This window comes from Zea mays, chromosome 10 (assembly GCF_902167145.1).
Source record: "Zea mays cultivar B73 chromosome 10, Zm-B73-REFERENCE-NAM-5.0, whole genome shotgun sequence".
NCBI classification, from domain to species: domain Eukaryota; kingdom Viridiplantae; phylum Streptophyta; class Magnoliopsida; order Poales; family Poaceae; genus Zea; species Zea mays.
Window position 1 is genome coordinate 18,377,689 of NC_050105.1, and position 15,732 is coordinate 18,393,420.

General features: G+C 48.5%; 1 protein-coding gene across 1 annotated transcript; it reads right to left on the reverse strand.

The window, feature by feature from the left end:
• Positions 1–1,726: 1,726 nt before the first annotated feature.
• Positions 1,727–15,461, reverse strand: LOC100191488 (uncharacterized). The gene is made up of 12 exons (NM_001136920.2): positions 15,160–15,461; positions 14,869–15,088; positions 14,353–14,553; positions 14,175–14,245; positions 6,882–7,041; positions 6,001–6,594; positions 5,444–5,824; positions 4,244–4,319; positions 3,657–3,720; positions 3,028–3,163; positions 2,148–2,261; positions 1,727–2,071 (listed from the first exon to the last, which is right to left on the reverse strand). Exons 1-12 carry the CDS (start codon positions 15,390–15,392, stop codon positions 2,006–2,008), a joined length of 2,316 nt encoding a protein of 771 aa, NP_001130392.2. The 5' UTR covers positions 15,393–15,461; the 3' UTR covers positions 1,727–2,005.
• Positions 15,462–15,732: the final 271 nt, after the last annotated feature.

Sequence of the window (15,732 nt, forward strand, 5' to 3'; positions counted from 1 at the left end):
TGCCCTAGCCATCCATAACAATCTGGCATCGCAGCGCTTGGGTTTCGATCTACATCGCATGGCTTCTGCAGCCAATTTCGTCATGTCGTTGTCCCCAACACTGTCGACATCCACATGGGCAGTCACTGCGCCCATGGCATTGTCGTCGATGCAGTCATCACCATCTTCATCGATGGTGGACTTGTGGGCCAACATAAAGGCTAATCTCGCAAAGATGCAAACCACGCTTCTGGTGGTTGAGCAGTGGTTGCTGCAGATCAAGGCAGCAGAGCAACGTGAGCGGCAGCCGGCGTTGGCCGCACAGCACTAGACGTTGGTGGTTATGCGGTTGCAGGCTACAACGCGTGGCCTCCTAGTGCGTTGGCGGCTGCAGCGGCTGCCCAGCAGATGCTCAAGACAATCTTGGTGGTGGTTGACCTCGGCACACACGGGCGCAACCTCGCCCTATCGGACAACCATCAGCAACCACATCGATCTGCTGTCTCCAAGTGCGAGCATGGTTCGTGTCCCGCGGGCGACGAACTTCAACTCTACGGCAGCGGCGGTAGGGAAGGTGCTCCCCACATCATTGGCAAGGACACACCGCTTAGCGCCACCACATTCCGCTATCGGTCGCCACGTGAGCGCCTCCGTTGGTCATTGTTGCGATCTACTCCAGATGGCCATCTATGTGCTCCCCTTTCGTCCAGATGACGTCCATGGGTGGCTGCGCACGTGTAAGTCCAATGCGCAGAGGGTGTCCGCCTTATCTTAAGGGGTCAAAAATAAAGTCATAGTCACATTCAGATTTAAAATAATAAAAATAAGTCAAGATGTAAAAGTCTTATTTTTATGTGTTAGGTTTATGTCTAGATGAGTCATTGTTAGCATCATCGTTAGGTTGCAACTCAAGGATGACATGCTTGTCCAAGAAGAGTGTAGTGTCAGTGCCCAAGAGGGCAGCTACAGTAACAGCGACACTGTAGCACGTCTCTTAGGTTGTTTAGATAAAGATAGACTAGTTTGTGATAAGATTAAAATTAGAGATAAGACTAAATCTAGTGCTTTGGGGGTCAAATAAGGTTGTGTTTAGTTGAATATACATAGAGGAATGGAAGGGGGCGACCACAATTTCAATAGTGTTTAGTTGAGAGTCACGTAGAGGCGAGGTAAACCCCGAAATAGTTTTTTGTGATGGCGTGATCCCAAAAAATCGAGGGAACGGTGTTGCCCCGGACCTTATCCCACTTTAACCTCAAACCAAACACATCCTAACTCTCTATATAAGGAGAGATCGTATCAATTGAAGGTAAAAAGATATTAGAAGGAAATCCAATCTCTCTTGCCAACCGTAGACAAAGTTGTGCAACCGCCTCCTAACCCCTTAGCCACAACTTCTCTCTAGATTAGCCATGACGCCTTGCGCCCTATACAGCCTCCTCACCTCCGCCGACAAGACGTCTCCCTCCCGTCACGTACAACCCTAACCCATGAACAGTAGACGCGGGTAATGTAGCACGAGATACTGCAGCACGAAACCATGCCCGACGCACTGTAGCACTGTGGGTACTGTAGTACCCCAACCATCCATAACAACAAAACCTTTTAGTTGTTCGATAGATAGAAACACGCTGAAATTCAGCTTGATATTAGTTTTCAATTTATGAAAGAAAGAAAAAATCTCAATTCACCTTTCTTTTAGACATATAGTATACATAGCAATATAGCATAACAAAAACAATATATCTGAAAAAACCAAAACATCTTATAATTTAGAATCAATGAAGTAGTAACGTATAAAATTTAACAATCAAAAGATATATATGAAAGAAATGGTGCACCAACGCCAAGCATGACAATGCTCCCTGAACCCTTATCTCAAACCGAAGCATAAACACTATACTATTTGGTGGATGATCATCCAAGCAAGAGCAAAACATAAGCAATATAACTTTTACAGCCACTTTACTTTGACTGCATAGAGTAATCTTGCTCACCATCTCCACACTAAGCTGGACAAAATTCACTATTCAGTCCACGAAGCCCCTAACATTTTTGCCATAAAGCTATATCTGTCTGCAGCTTCGTCAATCTGAAATTTATAAGGCAGTATATCAAATAAACTATTGAGTGTAAACCGAAGGAGTATTAGCAGCAGTTGCACAAACCATTTTTTGAGTTGGCCTGCCAGCTCCATGCCCTGACTTCCGATCAATGCGACCAATTATTGGATTCGTCTGCGGACTGTCCTCAGTGCTGGTACACAGGACATGCTGCAAAGTCTATCAATAGCAAAGGAAACATCGTAAGAGCAGAAAACGCAAATAGGTTTGAACGGATTGAAGAATATGAAACAGCTATTGTGTAGTAAACAACAAAAGAGAATGTAAGGTTAAACTTTCATTGAACAGTAAGCCATTGCAGATAAAACCACAAAAAGAAAAACAACAGCAAGCATGGTCAAAATCTAAATGGGTTCCCAAATAGGAAGAACATCAGAAACCCAAACTGATGGAAAACCCATCTGTTGGCATTGCGGCCAAGCCTGCTGCAGCCTAATGTGCAACTCAGACTTGTTGCCGTGGGCTGCCTATGTTGATAATAAAGTTTCATTAGAGATTAGCTTTCACCAATTAATCTAACTTCAAACAAATAGTATCTCTAGCTTTCGTTATATAGACACATATCATCTAAATTGAGGCAATCAGCTTATCTTGAAGATTGATATAATGTCGCTGAGATAGGTGTGGGTGCCTGAGTGCACGTCAATACGTCATGCACACACACCACCTAATGAGCAAATAATTTATACTAGTACCAAGTATAGAAGCATTCCTGACTCCTCACAATATCAGGAAGGTTGATTAAAGATTTTCCACGATAAGAAAAGCTCAGTTTCTTGCTGCACCACTAACATTTATAGAACTGTTTGCTGAATCTACAGCTATGAATAGAATGGTAATTGGCAACTGAAGTTTGATTCTTGGTTGAGGACTGCATTTTTCATTTCAAATGAGAACTCAACACATGATACAAAGATGAACTTACTGCTAATAACTTCAGTGAATGCAATGGCACAACACGATCGTCATGATCAGCTGTCAACAACATGGTTGCTGGATACTGGCAGTTATTACCAGAGCTTTGCTCCCAAGGTCTCCGTACATTATGAAGGGGAGAATATCTGTTTATGTTCATCAGGGAAGCAAATTGCAAAAGGGGGTCAGGATAAATCCAGTAGACTAAACCTAAGGACAAAAGCAAATGTAACTATTCTTTAGCAAAGGAAAAGAAAAGAACAATCAGGTCGACTAGTCAATCACTAAAATAATAATCAGGTGAAGCACCAAAACAAAAGCAGGTCATCCAACTGCCCTTACATGTTTTTGGACTGTGGCATTTCTCTGACAGAAAAATCAGAGAAATAATCTCATCAGGAATATATACCACAGATCAATTTAGTTATGTCTTTTTGTATACAGGGACAACACATTTGAATTAGCCTATGAAAATAGAGTAAATATGGAAGCATTAAGAAGCACATAATGTATCCCTAGCAAACCTTCATAACCCTGACAGTTCTAAGATTGTATTTTTTATTTAAAATCAATAATGTGGCCTAATGATTTTCTTAACAGTGCTGTAATCAGTCAGCAACTCAAATAACACAGCCATACTTAATGAGCCACTGGAACTCTTCTTCCTTATCTGAACAACCATAGTCTGTAGTCCATGCATGACCTACACAAAACAATAAACAACACTTCTTATTCGTAAGTCGTAACAATATACAGGTAAGAGCATATAGCTAATCAAAAGCAGAATTGAAAATAAATGGGAAATACAAATGGCACCCTTATCTATTACTGACTCTCTGAGCTTGCATTCCCATATATCTTATCATTGAGCAAACACCAACAAGAAATGTGACAGGTCAAAACTCAGAAAACACTTAAGTCGCTTCTTAGTAGCAGTTCAGCATGTGGGATCCTGTTGGATATGTTATTGGAATGGGAGAAAACACAAATGATGCAGAGCAGAAACGGGTGCTTGGAAGGCTCGTGCAATCCAACATTCCATCTCATAGGCAGTGTGCAGCACTGCTGAATTCCTTCAGCGACAAGCACCACCAGCACAGAAGCCAAAGCTATACATAAGACTGACACATGAAGTCCTAACTTCCGTGCATGTGCGCCTGTGTCCGCATGTGCATGTGTACTAAGAACGACTTTTAGAGGGATTATTTGACTTTATCTGAACATACCAATTGTAAACTTGTGAAAACGGAGCATGTCCATGACGCCAACATGAGCGAGAGCACATCCAAAGAGATCAGGCCTCTGCAATATTGTGAGTTAAGTTAATGCATGACAGAACAAATACTGCATTGTAATAAAAAAGGGCAGACCAGTGCCGGAGGCTCCCAGATGAGTTGGGTCTACGGAAGGGATAAACCGGAACAAGCCTTCCCCCACAAATGTGGAGGGACTCCTTCGAACCCGTGATCTAGTGACTCAGTGTTGGTCTCACCACTACACCAGGTCTGCTCTTCACTGCGTTCTAATAATAACACCAAAAGAACAAGTCCATGAAGTATTGTGTTATGTGCTTGAGCACAGGCGGGAGTAGGGCATAGGAAGCAGCAGTGAGAGGGAGGGTTTGAAGGAGGAGCATCATGGACCAACTATGGTGGCTGATATGGAGAAGAGCAGCAGTGTGGCACTGCACATGAACACTAATCGTGTGAACCCTAGCTAGCAGGGGGCAGGGGGCAGGGTGAAGAGGAAACACTTTTCCTTGACTGTTAATGATTACATAGCCTTAGGTTTACAACCAAGGGGAATACAGACATAAATGATATTTCCTTCTCCTTTATTAGCTAATTTCCTAATCCTATCTTATCTCACGTGGTCATGACTCATGCCTAACTGATGGCAATCTCAACTTGACAGGTAGCGGGCAGCCTGACACTTGACCTAGGGTGCTTACTCACTCATGGCTAAGATGGGAATGACAGCAACCACTGCTGCTGCACTCGCTGCCACCCTCTCCTGCAGCTTGCAGGCCAGCCCATGGCATGACTCATGACCCAGTCAGCCCTTGGCACCTGGTTCTGTTAGCAAATAATCCGAATCGAAGATCGAACATGAGACAAATTTCTACGTGGAAAAACCTTGCAGGAAAAATCATAGGCACCAACTGGGATTGGGAATCTCCACTATATGAGAAGAGTTTAGAAAACGCTTGGAATACAATTAAGTTGTCTGCTCTTTCTATGCGGCTTACAAGATGTGTATATAAGGTATACAAAACTAACTGCAGTAACATATAGAAACAAATCTACTAAGCAAATAACGGTGAACCGCAGGCCCTCCAGGCATACCCACGAGACTCACGCCAGAATTCAAATCATACTCCAACAGTCACAATACATTGTATGTAAAATAAAAGTTTATCATATTACCTGATTAATGGAAGCAGCAACCAGAAGACCACCATTGCTTCCGCCTTCAATACATAAACGTCTGGAACTGGTGTAACCATTAGAAATGAGGAATTCAGCACAGGCAGCAAAGTCATCAAAACAATTTTGTTTCATTGCAAGTGCTCCAGCTTTGTGCCACTCCTCCCCGTACTCTCCACCACCCCGAATGTTTGCTACACAGACAACAAAGCCCATGTTCTTGCATAGCACAACGCGACCAACACTAAATGAAGGTGTTATGCTTATGTTGAATCCTCCATAACCATATAGCAAAGTTGGATGCGATCCATTAAGATCGATATCTTTCTTCGACATTATGAACATGGGAATTTTGGTTCCATCCTTGCTAGGAACAAAAACCTGAGGACAAGAAAAAGTGTCAAAAAAACATCATATAGGAATAATATTATTTGGACCAGCGAAAGGAAAAGCTCATGAACCTAAGAGCAAAACTTCTTCTGATGAAAGTTCAAGTTAGTTATGTCTGAACCATAATACAATGCAGAACACAAATATGTACAGGTAAGATATTTTACCTGCTTAACTTGAAAACTTGTGCGATCAAATCCAGGAACTGAAATTTCTCGAAACATCTTCATTTCAGGGATTGTAGATGCTAAGTTACACCTGAAAATAATGCCTGGAGAAAGAAAGCTTGTGAAGCCAATAAATACTTCCTTGTCTTCTCGTCTGCACGAGATCTCTGAAACAGAACCGATCTCCAAAGGCAACTGATGAATAAAGTTTCCAGTTCTAAGGTCTCTTATCTGCAGAATATGCTTAACATCTGACATATAATTCACCAAAAGTTGGTTATTGTTAACGGCGTCGGCTGATTCGAGCACATCTTTTTCATGCTCTGAGAGAACATCAGTCCACAGCTCTGGATTTTTGATATTTACCCTTACCAGCTTATTCTTAGGGGCACTTTTATTGGTCAAAAATGTAAATTCATCACCATCATTGGCCACAACTTGATATTGAGCATCAAAATTGTCAATAAGCTTGACAAACGGAAGCAAATCCTGTGTCCCTCTAAAGCCCTCTATTCCTTGAGGAAGAGAAGAAATTTCACAATAGTATAATTTGTTGACAGGGTCACAACCTTCATAGATGCCCAATATGATGTACTGTCAAAAGCACAATTTTCAGATTTTTTTTCTATAACAACAATCAACAGACAAAGCCTTTTAGTCCCAAGCAAGTTGGGGTAGGCATAGTGTTGAAACCCAACAGATGACACAAATCAAGGTTCAGATTTTTTTTATGCAATAGAAAAAACTTTGAAAGGTTCAATCATTAAGATGAAAGGATTTGTTTGTAGTCCCTCTGTTCTTCCAAATCAACATGCAAACACATTATTTTTATTTTTTTATTACAATATCCTTGTAAAATGACATGAGCACGAACGAGTTACCTTTCCATCTTCAGTGACTGAGGCACCAAAGGAATACTTTGGGTGTTCGGGATCTTTCCAGCACAATATATCCTCTGACTGATCAGATCCCAAAACATGGTAATATATCTGATGATTAAGATTGATGTTTGTCTCAGTTCCAGCATCCACTTCCCCTCCTCTACAGAAACAAATGAGAAAAAAGAAAACATGATGGGGACATTCCAAACAACATGTGATGCTGCTCCAAGTGCTTCAGAGCAAACAGATGAAATCAGACTAATTCAAACCAGAAAACTTTTTTTCTCGAACAACACAGGAGATCTGTGTGTCATTTCATTAAGAAGAAAGAGAAGTACCACATACATCAAAGAGAGCAAAAAACGCCCGAAAACAACCAAGACCACAAGACCTGTTACAACTAAAAGCTCCAGGGACTGAGCAACTAAAAGCTCTTGGCTGTTACAACGGACACACCTAGACCACTTGAATACAAAAACCACAGAGGGATAGGCTACACATTCCTAGCTCGTGCCCAAACCAGGAAGTCTTGCAGTTTGGAGGCTCCAGCCCACCTCCAAAGCCGACATTCCTCAACAATCCTTGTGATCAAAGTAAGTGTGTTAGGCTCTGAATTCTCAAAGACACAAGAATTCCTATGCTTCCATATCTTCCAGGCTGTTAAAATGATAAGAGAATTCAGCCCTTGCCTCCTTTCTTTTGGTACTAACTTGACCACCTCCCTCCACCACTTAGGGAAGGAAGTTTCAGCATTGTTGGGTACCAGCTCTGGCATCTTTATAGCATGATGAAAATATAAAACCAAAGTTGCCTGGAGAAAACACAGCCCACTAACAGGTGCTGAATATTCTCTTCCTCTTGACCACAACGGGACAAGCATTGGGATGGGGCAGCCCTCTTTTAGCCAAATTGTCTGCAGTCCAACATCGTTTTTTAAACACCAACCAGATGAAGAATCTGCAGCGAAGGGGAGCCCAACTTTTCCAAATCTTTTTTCCATGGAGCATAATGAATTGATCCCATGAAGAAGGCCATATAGATGAGGATGATAAGCCATGGACATATTTAACAGACAAGCTTAGTTGCTAATTTAAACATTAATATATGTGAAAAAGTGTATTCTAAATTGGCTAGTAACAAATCTTTGACTTTGCTTGATTATTCTCAAGGTAAAAAATAGATATAAAAGAGATTAATAGATGCACAAGAATTAAGCACACAGAGTTACTAGCTTACTGCTGTCTATGTACTATTGCCGCATAGTCCCAGAGTTGAGAAGAACAGGTGGCTATCCACATGAAGTGACGAAGAAGTGTGGAAATGACAAAGGAGCATTGTTTTCCTTGAGTATGCATATATTTGTATTAAAGAGAGAGGAAACGATCCGAGAACAGACATGCTCACCCCAAAGGTACCCAAACTTACAATTAGCAATGCCAAAAGAACTGGAAACTGGATAAATCAAGCAATCCATGCAGAGCAATATATATTAAAATGAATTAGGACTGTTTCAACCAATTTGAGAGCAAAAGATAAGCCTGTTTTATGCATATCATAGCCAGAAATTCACATGGGAGTTGTGAGTAGTGACACAAACAGAAAACAGTTATGTCAAGCATGTGTCCAAGCAACAACAGGGCAACAGGCCATGCATTATTGCATTCAAACAGGCCTGAGTTGGTAAGGTTTGTTAAACTGAATGATAATAGAACTCTCCTCCAAGAGTATGTCAAGGACCTCCCGACCTAGGGTAGCTGGCCCCTGACTACGGAGTTCGTAGCCACGGTCCGTCGTCGCCGGTGAGGTTTTTCCCCTCAACCGTCGGCTTGTTTAGAGAGAGAGAGATTAGGAAATAATAATCTTGCTTGCTTTATTCCCTGCTGCCATGTGGCTTATAAATAGCCCTATGGCTAACCAACTTCTCCTATAAACTCTCAACTAACTCCTATTTTCTTGGACTTATCTGCTACCAACTAACTCTCCACAATTCTCTCATCTCAATCTTATTCTCTAGCCTTATCTTTATTTCTAAATCTATCCACTGGTTGTGGCCTCCTCCTGTGCGCGTTCAGCGCGCTCTGCAGCGCGGCGTGCGTCACGGCGGCGCCTATATGTGCGCCCGCACATGACATCTCTCCCCCCCTCGAGACCCAGCTCGTCCTCGAGCTAAAAGTCTGGGTACTTGCTGCGGAATTAGTCGAGGTCTTCCCAGGAAGCAGACTCGGCCGGTTCGCCCCTCCAGTGGACGAGAACTTGACGCACGCCTCGCGCCAAGCATGCCTGAGTAACCTGCATCGGCTCAGGGACCACGGCGCCGTTGTGGATGATTGGTAAGGCAGGCGGGGACGCTGGTGGAACGCCGACAAACTTCTTGAGGACACCCACGTGGAACACATCATGGAGGCGCGCCCCTGGCGGCAAGGCCAGGCGAACGGCGACGTCGTTGATGAGCTCGACGACGCGGTAGGGCCCCACAAAGCGAGGCTTGAGCTTGCCCGTGGTGGTCCTGGGCATTGAAGAAGCTGCCCGCTGCCGAAGACGAAGGAGGGCCCAATCCCCTGGCTGGTAGGAGACTTGACGGTGGTGCCGATCGTAGTAAAGCTTCTGGGTCGCCTGGGCCTGCTCTAGGCGGTACCGGACCTCCACCAGGAAGGCCTCCCGAGCCTCCATGTCCCGGGCGACGGCTGCCACCCTCGTCTCCCCCGGCTCATAAGAGCGGATGGAAGGTGGCTCTCGGCCATACACCACCCGAAACGGTGTGTCCCGAAGCGAAGTCTGGTACGCGGTGTTGTAGGTGTACTCAGCCCACGGCAACCAGCGCAGCCATTGGCGGGGGCGATCTCCAGTGAAGCAGCGCAGGTACATCACTATGACTCGGTTGGCGACTTCCGTCTGGCCATCCGACTGGGGATGAAAAGCGGACGTCATGTGAAGCTTAGTACCCATAAGCCTCATGAGCTCCTGCCAGAACGTCGAGGTGAACACGGGGTCGCGGTCGGAGACGATGGACTGCGGAACGCCGTGGAGGCGCACAATGTCGGTGAAGAATGCCTGTGCCACCGTCTCTGCCATGTACGGGTGCGCGAGTGGAATGAAGTGGCAGTACTTGCTGAAGCGGTCAACCACGGACAGGATCACTGTCTTCCCATTCACGCGGGGTAGCGCCTCCACAAAGTCCAGCGCGATGTCAGCCCAGACCGCCGAGGGCACGGGTAGAGGCAAGAGCAACCCTGCTGGATGGAGATGCTCGGACTTGTACCGCTGACAAGTGGAGCACGCTCGCACAAATTCCTGCACCAAACGTCGCATGTTGGGGAAATGGAAATCACGGCGGAGCCGGTGCAGTGTACGGTGGACGCCCTCATGCCCGTCGCCGTGGACGGCCTCCAAAATTTCTTGCAGTAGTGGAGAGGCGGGGGGAATGTATAGGCGCCTCTCGTAGGCGACCATGTCGTCGACGACCGACCAGGGCGCGGTGCGGGTGCCTCGGCGCACCTCGTCGTGGATGGCCACCAGTGCCGGATCGGTAGCTTGGGCGTGACGCAGGCGGCCGATGAAGTCAAAGCGCGGCGCAGAAATGGCCAACACGGCGCCCTCCTCAGTGTCGCGGCGGGAGAGGGCGTCAGCCACCGTGTTCGTGGAGCCTGACCGGTACTCGACGGAGAAGTCGAACCCCAGCAACTTGCCGACCCAATGGTGCTGCGGAATCGTGGCGAGGCGCTGGTCGAGCAAGTATTTGAGACTATAGTGGTCTGTCTTGATGGTGAAACGCCGCCCCCAAAGGTATGGCCGCCAGTGGCGAACGGCCTGTACCATGCCGATGAGCTCCCGCTCATAAGCTGCGAGGGAGCGGTGACGTGGAGCCACCGGCCGACTGAAGAAAGCAATGGGGTGGCCCTCCTGGACGAGCACCGCGCCGAAGCCGTACGTCGAAGCGTCGCACTCTACGACGAACTGCTTGGTGAAGTCAGGGAGCGACAGTACGGGTGCGGATGTCACGGCCTCCTTGAGAGTACTGAAGGACCCCGCTGCGTCGTCGTTCCATCGGAACCCCTCCTTTTTTAGGAGAGCGGTGAGGGGGGCTGCGATGATGCCGTAGTTGTGGACGAATTTCCTATAGTAGCCTGCGAGCCCGAGGAATCCACACACCGCCCTGGCCGAGCGCGGTTGCGACCAATCACGGATGGCCTGCACCTTGGTCGGATCCATGGCCACGCCCGACGCCGAGATGGTGTGACCGAGGTAGGCGACGGTGTCCACGCCAAAAGCGCACTTGGAACGCTTAACGAAGAGACGGTGCTGTCGGAGCACCGAGAGGACGACGCGGAGGTGGCACAGGTGGTCCGCCCAGGATGAGTTGTAGATCAGAATGTCGTCAAAGAAGACAAGCACAAACCGGCGGAGGTAAGCGCGCAGCACGTCGTTCATGAGAGCTTGGAAGGTGGCTGGCGCGTTGCAGAGTCCGAACGGCATGACCAAAAATTCGAAGAAGGCGTCATGCGTCTGGAATGTTGTTTTGTCGATGTCGGCCGGCCTCATGCGGACTTGGTGGTATCCGGATCGGAGGTCGAGCTTGGTGAAGAAGCTGGCGCCATGGAGCTCGTCCAGCAGCTCGTCGACGACCGGGATGGGGAACGCATCCTTGATGGTTATGGCGTTCAGCGTGCGGTAGTCGACGCAGAATCGCCACGAGCCGTCTGGTTTCTTGACCAAGAGCACCGGAGACGAAAACGCGGAGCTGCTGCGCCGAATGAGCCCTTGGTCCAGCATAGCTATGCACTGACGCTCCAGTTCGTCCTTGTGCAGGGCGGGGTAGCGATACGGGCGTACTGCCACTGGTGGTGCCCCCGGCACCAGGGTGATGTTGTGGTCCCGACCGCGTGGGGGAGGTAGGTCGCGAGGCTCGCTGAAAACGTCGTCGAAGTCCGCCAAGAGCTCGTCGAGGAGCGTACTGGTGGCGGTGGTTGTGCTGACAGCAGCCGGTCGGCAGGCCGCGAGCCCCTGCCAGCAGAACGCCCTGCCCTGGAAGGTGAAGGAGATCGCGTGGTTGCTGAAATCCCACATGATCGGTCCCAGCGCTGCCAGCCATCGGGTGCCCAGGACCACGTCGTAGCCCGCCAAAGGCATGACGTATAGGTCAGCAGGGAAGCAGTGGTCGCCGATGTCCAGTGGTGCGTTGCGGATGACGCCCACACACGCGACGCGCTCCCCATTCGCGACCATTGCCGTGAGGCGTGGCCGGTGTTCGAGGGGCAGGCCCGTGCGTGCAGCCGCGGCTTCTGATATGAAGTTGTGGGTGCTGCCCGAATCCAGCATGGCGACAAGGGAGGTGGCCCCCAGCGTGACCTGCAGCTGCATCGTGTCGGTGAGCGCCACGCCCGCAAGAGCTTGGAGGGAGAATATCGGGGTCTCCTCAGTCCCGGCATCCTCGACAGCCTCATCTTCCTCCTCCTCAAGGCCCTCCAGTAAGAACAGCCGCTTACAGATGCGATTGTGGCCCCTTGTGAATTTGTCGTCACAATTGTAGCAGAGGCCAAGGCGGCGGCGCTCTTCTTGTTCTGCCTGCGAGAGGCGCTTGATGGTGCGGCCTTCGACGGTAATGGTCCTCGGCGCAGCCGGTTTGGCTCCTGGCGGCGCGGGTAGGGCCAGCCGGGCGGCAGGGGCCGGCAGTAGAGGACGCCTAGGAGCGCGCGCGGCCGGGGCGACGAATTGCTCGCGCAACTCGAATTGGCGCGCCAGACTCATGGCGGCGGCCAACGTCTGAGGATTCTGGATCCTGACGTCGATGCTGAGTGGCGGCTAGAGTCCACCGACGAAGAGCTGTACCCGCTGCGCCTCCTGTAGTGGTCCCGCGCGAGGAAGCAGGGCCTGGAACCGGTCCTGGTACTCGGCAACTGTACCGGTGCGCCTACACTCCGCTAGTTCGGCCAACGGCACGGAACGCAGGGGCGGCCCGTACCGAAGGTGCAGCAGCTCTGTGAAGCGGCGCCAGGAAGGCATGCCCTCGTCCTCCTGGACCATAAGGTACCACATCTGTGCGCCCTCCTCAAGGTTGTAGGAGGCCATCCATACCTTCTCCTCCATGATGCGCTGCTGATGGAAATACGATTCGCACCGACTGGTGAAAATCAGTGGATCAGATTTCCCATCATAGCGGGGGAAATCCATCTTTTGAAAGCGCGGCGGTCGATAATTATGGTGTTGCCCATCATTGGTCCCATGGCCACCCGACGAGGTCTTTCCCCTCTGGAGCTCGGCGACAGAGGATTGGAGGGCGGCGACCGTTGATGTCAGGGTCTCGATTATCTTGGCCAAATCAGAGGTGGTTGGCTCGGCCATGGTAGAGGTGGTGTCGGCGTAAGGCGGCAAGGTTGGTGGGCTTGGCTGGGATTTCGGCTGGGTGGAAGAAGTCGAGGAACGACTGGATCGCGATACCAGGTTGTCAAGGACCTCCCGACCTAGGGTAGCTGGCCCCTGACTACGGAGTTCGTAGCCACGGTCCGTCGTCGCCGGTGAGGTTTTTCCCCTCAACACAACCAGGTCGTCGGCTTGTTTAGAGAGAGAGATTAGGAAATAATAATCTTGCTTGCTTTATTCCCTGCTGCCATGTGGCTTATAAATAGCCCTATGGCTAACCAACTTCTCCTATAAACTCTCAACTAACTCCTATTTTCTTGGACTTATCTGCTACCAACTAACTCTCCACAATTCTCTCATCTCAATCTTATTCTTTAGCCTTATCTTTATTTCTAAATCTATCCACTGGTTGTGGCCTCCTCCTGTGCGCGTTCAGCGCGCTCTGCAGCGCGGCGTGCGTCACGGCGGCGCCTATATGTGCGCCCGCACATGACAGAGTACTCTTGTGTTTTCCTTTGGTGATTGCAGACCTAGCATTCAGGTCAAGGTGAGGCTAACAACACAATAACAGAGCACACTATGGGCGTGTTTGGATGGGAGCCTCTCAGGCAGCTGCCTGGCAGGCAAATAATCCTGGCCACAGGCATAGGAAATCGAACGCCTGGCGTTGCTGCCTAGGCCAGGCAAGAACATGCCGCCACCATCCAAACACGCCCTATATCTAAGTGTATACATCAATTGAAACATCTTACTTGAATTGACTTTGGCTGTCCTTTATCGATTTTTTTTTCATATTGCATTACACCAAGCCTTTTACTCCCAAGCAAACTGAGCTTTGTCACATTGCATTAGCTATCAATAAGGGAAATTCATACGAATGGACTGCTGGAAAAGGCAGATGCTAATTGAAGATAAAGGAAAAATCCGTAGGCCTACCTAGGTGCTGGATACCGACCATAGAAAAAACCTTTCCCGTCATGCGTCCAGCTGATAGATGAGAACTTTACCTGCATCCAGCAATAGAAAATACTTGGTTTAGAAGAACCAAGAAGCATTATTGTAGCACAAAGGAAAATTAAGCCTTGGTTGTCTAGTGGCACGTTGCAATACTTACCCAGGATAATTTATCAGGCATAGGCTGCTTGTTAGTAATGCTCATCACATGAATAGAGACCCAATCACTACCACTTTCACTTAGCCCATAAGCAATGTAGTTTCCATCCTCGCTGATAGAATATGTTGAAAGAGCAACCGTCCCATCCTTGCTTAGAGTATTTGGATCCAAAAGAACCTCTGCCTTCCCGTCCAAATCATCCTGCAATGTCAACATAGCATATGGCAGATATAGACGGATAGACCCCATTAGTCTCACCATAAGCACACTAACAAAGTAACAATTAGAACAATTTGCATTAGGCTCAACAATTTTAACACCCCATTATAATCAGATAAGCTAAAGAAAGGTTTTAAGGCTGCCGATGCATCGGTCCTCATCTCCTTAGCTACAGTACACCACTCTGGAAACTGCTCTAACAAATTATTTTTGCCTTAATCCAACCAAATTACCCCTGCGGCGCGGTGCTCCACTCCTAGTGAAGGGAAGTTCGTGGCATTTCGCATGATCGCATACCAGCATGTAGAGCACGCTCTGGGCCTGGAGGCCGGAGTTGTGGAAGTAGAAGTACTTGTTCCCGCGGCGGAACGGCGCGGCGTGGCGCGGGTGGTCGAAGAGCCGCGTAACCTCGCGGCGCAGGTTCTCCCTGTCGGGGCACCCGGCGAGCACCGTCTCCGCCAGCTCCGCCTGCCGCGCCACGAACTCTTTCGTCTCCTCCGAGTCCGGGTCCTCCAGCCTGGGAAGCGCAAGGCATAAACCATAAGCGAGAGAAACTCGACTGCACACTGGACGCGCGCGATCGCTTACCAGCGATAGGGATCTGGGATCCGAACGCCGTGGTAGTCGTCGACGACCGAATCGTCGCGGCGGGCCGGCGGGTACGCGAGGCGGGCGGCGGTGTCTCCAGCTACGGAGCCCATGGCAGCGCGTGGGAGGAGCGAGAGACAGCGGGGGCGAGACGGCGGCGGGAGGAGAAAGGTTTTGAGAGGACGGCGTGGAAGGAGCAGGCGGAGGGGAACAGATTTGTGCAGGAGAAGCATTTGCCGGCAGGGTGGGGACTCCTCTTGAGTCTTGAGTCTTGACTAGACTACGGGTAGACGATGTTTTCAGGATTGGCGATGTGGGCCAAATTTTTCCTACCTTTTTTTTATTGCGCTAATCTTTTGTGCGATATTTTAAAAAGATTGCATGTGTTATTGAACCAAAAAATTGCTATTGTGTTGGTATTAATTAGGATAACGACACTAACTATGCTGTTGCGTAGGTATTAATTAGGCAAAAAAATCCTAGATTCCGAAAGAAGTCATTTCATTTATTTGGAGATTGTACGACATTGTGTGAATGTATGTTATTTGAAACCGTTGAAAATAAGGAAACTGT

Bases quoted from the DNA above. Each gene is read 5' to 3' on its own strand.
- LOC100191488 (NM_001136920.2), bottom strand. From the start codon at position 15,392: ATGCTTCTCCTGCACAAATCTGTTCCCCTCCGCCTGCTCCTTCCACGC. The intron at 15,089-15,159 runs GTAAGCGATCGC...TGCGCTTCCCAG, and splicing joins ATCCCAGATCCCTATCGCTG to GCTGGAGGACCCGGACTCGG. The intron at 6,595-6,881 runs GTAACTCGTTCG...TGCTTTTGACAG, and splicing joins CAGTCACTGAAGATGGAAAG to TACATCATATTGGGCATCTA.